Source organism: Aplysia californica, unplaced genomic scaffold, assembly GCF_000002075.1.
Source record: "Aplysia californica isolate F4 #8 unplaced genomic scaffold, AplCal3.0 scaffold01361, whole genome shotgun sequence".
Classification (NCBI taxonomy): Eukaryota; Metazoa; Mollusca; class Gastropoda; order Aplysiida; family Aplysiidae; genus Aplysia; species Aplysia californica.
The window spans coordinates 4,361-9,260 of NW_004798631.1; the positions used below are offsets into that span (position 1 = coordinate 4,361).

At 44.4% G+C, this 4,900-nt stretch overlaps 1 protein-coding gene across 1 annotated transcript; it reads left to right on the forward strand.

Moving 5' to 3' along the window:
• Positions 1 to 557: 557 nt before the first annotated feature.
• LOC101856396 lies at positions 558 to 2,558 on the forward strand. The gene is made up of 3 exons (XM_005112679.1): positions 558 to 568; positions 1,174 to 1,689; positions 2,003 to 2,558. Exons 1-3 carry the CDS (start codon positions 558 to 560, stop codon positions 2,556 to 2,558), a joined length of 1,083 nt encoding a protein of 360 aa, XP_005112736.1.
• The last annotated feature ends 2,342 nt before the right edge of the window (positions 2,559 to 4,900 follow it).

The window sequence follows — 4,900 nt, forward strand, 5'->3', positions numbered from 1 at the left end:
TTTGCTTTCTTGGGTCGTTTTCTTTTCGAAGCTTCGGTCCTATCACCGACAGCGCTGGCTGATGTGGCTGTGGCACAGACAGCAATCTTAAGTTATAATTAATGTATGTTAGAAGTTATATTCAAGTGCATTTAAAGAGGGGGGGGGTGTGGGGTTGAGTGAAATGCTATTTTTTGTTATTACATGATTTAAACGATAAATGATAGCATAGATAGATCTTGATTACATAGACTCCCGAAGGTTTCCCACTAACTTTTAAAAAAAAGTGGTTGCCAAGGAAATGGCAGCCACCTTGAAAATAAACACTTCTTTTCAGTCTTAGTTTTAACACTTCACTCTTGAACCAAGGAAATCAATATTTCGACGTTTTCCCATTTACCTAGTGCTTCCATGCTGCTTCGTTCCTTTTAAGTAGATTTGGCGGGAAATAAGCACCGCCCACTTCACGAAGAATTCGGGTGCCGAAGAAAAAAGTTTCGCTCCCTCGTGCGAAAAAAAATCTTCGCATGCAAATTTCGGACTCTGCCATGCGAAATTCCGGTATATGGATTTACACAATGACAAAAAGGTTTGTGCGAAAAAAATAGTTCGGACACGAAATTCGCACCCGAAATTCGCATCGGGTTTTCGGGCATATGGAATGTCAGCTTTTGTTCATAAATATTAATAAGTATGCACCAGCCGAACAGAAGCCCATAGAGGCAGTCTAAAAATTACGAGATCTCATACCAGTCCACGATAGCTTACACAATTCAATGCCCGTATTATGATAGATTTGGAGCAATCCACCGGAGTGCTCACAGCGATGTGCGATTGGTCCATTGTCTTGCCATTTATATCTCTAGCCTCACCTTTGTTACCCTGAACTTGAGCGAGGTCAACATGACGTAATTAGGTCACTGTGTTAGAAGTTGGAATGGTGTAGTGGTGAAAGTTTTATTACTCGAGTGTGTATTCCAATGCAGAATGAAGGAAGTTGATTGCAAATTAAAATTCAGTTCACCAAACAGAATAACAAGAAGAGAGTGAAAGAATAAGGTCCTTACCAACCCAAAGATATCAAAATAATAACAAGAAGTTGCTTACAGTCGACGAAGTAAAGCGAAATATCAACAAAGCAAGATGCAAACCTGCTCCTGGGCCCAATGGCATCCTATATTTACTGTATAAAAGATGTCTCAAGGCCCTTAAATGGCTACACGGGCAGCTGAGACTGGCATGGAAGAACGGCCACATTAGCAAGGAATGTATGAAAGCTGATGGGGTTTACATCCCCAAAGAAAAGGACTCTGAGGGGATCAGTCAATTCCGTCCTATCTCACTGCTGAATGTTGAGGGCAAAATCTTCTTCTCGGTGATGGCATCCAGACTCATGTCCTACCTATTGACAAATGGGTACGTAGACACCATTGTGCAGAAAGGCGGAGTACCCGGTATAGTTGGCTGTCTAGAACACGGCAGCATGATCTTGAAGGCCGTCCAGAAAGCAAAGGAAGGCAAACGTAACCTCGATGTCATCTGGCTTGACTTGGCAAATGCAAATGGTTTGGTTCCACATCAAATGATTCAGATGGTCCTCCTCATGTGCCACGTTCCAAAAGAGATATGTCTCATGCTCCATGCCTATTTCGAAGGGTTCCAGATGGGATTCAGCACGGATGAATATACAACAGACTGGGTTACCCCAAGGCGGGTATAGCAATGGGATGCACGGTTTTGCCAGTTTTCTTCGTCCTGGCGATGCAAGTGCTTCTCAAGGTGGCAGAAAGCAAAGCAATTCCAGCGGAACTAGGAGCAGGTTTTCAAATGCTACCTCTGAAGGCATTCATGGACGACATGACAATCCTTACCTCCCAAGAAGAAGAGACACACAGAATACTTCGTCATCTGGATGATTTGATGAGATGGTATCGAACGAACTTCTAGCCAAAGAAATCAAGAAGCCTTTCGCTTAGAAAAGGAAAAGTGAGCAATTCCATGTAGGTGGCCAACGGATCCCCAGCGTTTCTGAAGAAGCTGTGAAGAGCCTGGGGAGGTGGCATGACGAGACCCTGAAAGACACAAGACAATCGAAAGAGAAAGCACTCAGCACTGACAGCGGGCTGAAGAAGATTGACCGTTCCCCCCTACCAGGAAGGCATAGGGTCTGGTGTCTCCAGCACATGCTGACCTCAATGTTGCTGTGGCCGCTCTTGGTGTACGAAATTGCCACAAGCGCGGTGGAAGCAATGGAGGCAAAGATCAACAAATTCACCAGAAAGTGGCTTGCTGTTCCTCCTGGGCTTTCAGATGTTGCCCTGTACTGCCGACAGGTCAAACTGAGACTACCACTAAAGACATTAGTGGAGGAATACAAAGCTGGCAAGACAATGCTGCGGGTGATGCTTGAGAATTCCCAGGACGAGGTGGTCAGGTCAGTTCAACTAACACTGAGAACTGGCAGAAAGTGGAAAGTTTTGGATGCCGTGATGGATGCCAAAGATAACCTCAGGCTCAAAGAAGTTATTGGCCATATCCAAGCTGGAAGACAAAGACTTGGAGGCGAGAAGAGGCTGTGATGGTCTAGGGCACATGGTAAAGAAAGCAGAGACATGGTGATCCAGGAAGTGAGGGATACGGAGGACAAGAAGAGATACCATCGCAGCAGGGCCAATGGACAAACTGGACACCTCTGAGACTTAGCTTCATCATCAGAGCTACATATGACTTGCTGCCATCAAAAGCTAATCTCGTGAAGTGGGGCAAGGAAGAAGATCCCCACTGTCCATTGTGCCAGGAGAGACAGACAATGTAGCATGACCTTAGTTCCTGTAGGGTGTCTCTTGCTGACGGCAGATACACGTGGCGGCACAACAGAGTGCTGAAGGAGCTGGTCCTCGCAATAACCTGCAGCCTGGAGTTCGACCCCGACAACACAGTAGCCCCTGCCCAGACATTCTTCACAGCAGGGAAGAAGAAGAAGTGGGTTGGAAAAAAGCACGTGTGGAAACATTTTAGAATCGTCAAAGGATTGGAAACTAGCTACAGATTTCCCACAGTGGCGGAACTACCCTTCCATGATCAAGAGAACAGGTCTCAAACCAGATCTCGTTCTCTGGTCAGAAACGGATGCTAAGATTTTCTTAATCGAGCTGACTGTACCATACGAAAGTAAGATAGATGCACAGCACCAATGCAAGTTGGCAAAATATGAGGATCTCTCGCATCAACTCCAAGGAGACTGCTATAGCTGTAATGTCAATCCCGTGGAAGTGGGTACACGAGGGTTTGTGGCAGCCTTAACTTTCACACTATTGGGACAGCTTGACCTCAAAGGCAGGAAGAGAAAGGCAGCCATCAAGAACATTCCAGAAATTACATTAAAGAGTTCGAGCTGGCTGTGGACGAGACGGAACGGCAGCTGGGCCAAATAGAACAGACAGCAGATAGGAAAGTATAGTAGATTTTTGTATAGATTCGCTTTTGCTATTTTCCGCTGGAAGCGCCGTGGCACTGTACGAAAACGCACGGACTGAAGACCCGGAAATACCCCCAAAACCTCGAAGGGTCGTCCCACGACCAGCGCAAAGAAAACAGAAAACAAACAAACAGAAACAGCAGAAGAGCACTTAGGAGTCATGACCTGAGTGTGGCCCGTCCCCCTTAGAGTGTCAGGAAATTAGGGCCGAAGCACTTGTTTGAGGGGGGTTCTTCCTCTGAAGATCCGTGCTGTCCGCTCGCCCCACGAGTTTTCTCCCACTATGGAAACAGGTAAAAATCGTCCGGTAACACATCGTCGGCCCAGAGTACAACTGTCGTATGTCCACGCACTCCAGTTTTGAGAAATAAGCCTTCAAAGTTTGAGATGGCTCCAGATTCAAATCAATCACCAACTCATCCATCTAACTGTTACCCATTGTTTGTGTGTATAATCAATGTTTCAACTTTAAAAGTTTTCACAGATTGCTGTTTTCCTGTGGAATTTAGAAACAATTTTTGTTTTAAGAAAACCCAGTTTTCTGAAAAATCGAACTGAATGCCTCAAAGTACAAATGTCGTATCTCCATATTAAGTTCTAAATCTCCATAATCTAGTCTAATTTCATGGTTAAGTCACTCGCCTGCAGGGCAGAAGGTCTTCCTTGGCTAAAATCCCACAGGAGATGATATGAAACAAAAAACAAACTAGAAAAATTCAGAGGTTCAATGGCTTTGATACCTGGCTCACATAAAGTCACTGTTCTACGACAGATGGATGTTGAAATTTGAGATGGTGTCTCTCAAATAACCTCACTGTGTTTCACGGGATGTAAATCTTAACTAACGGTCATTCCAGTTGCAAGGGGCACACGGCACTCAGGAGTCCCCGCATCCGTAGTCCCGTGGCCACCTGGTGATCCTCACCACCTCCACCTTTTCATCTCTTAGAGTGCTCTAGTTGTTACAAAGGAAAACTGCCTCTTGACAAAATAGGCGCAATGCTGTATCAAATCAAAACACTTAAAAATATTTGATAGATGGAAATACAAACAGCAGGTCAAAGTGAAAGAAGAAGAACGTTCCAAACCTACATGTACATGTATTAACTGTTTGTACATTTTGGAGTAATAAGTAAAAAGAATTTATGTGTTTTCTTTCTATAAGTTTGTTTTTACTTCACAGGTGCATTTAAATTCTCACAACCGTGAAAAGAGATAAACAAGAGCAACTCTGTTATGTGGCATATGTTATTATTTTTCTCTTCTAAGTTTTTGTCGGAGTTAATTTGATGTTTAGTCGGTCTTGCTTCCCACAATTATGTGTTACTATAGGAGGCGGGGGCTCTCGTGGTCCAGAGCTTACAGTGTTAGCCTCTCATTCAATAGATACAAACACACACAAACGCACACACATACCCTAACACACACACACACACACACACA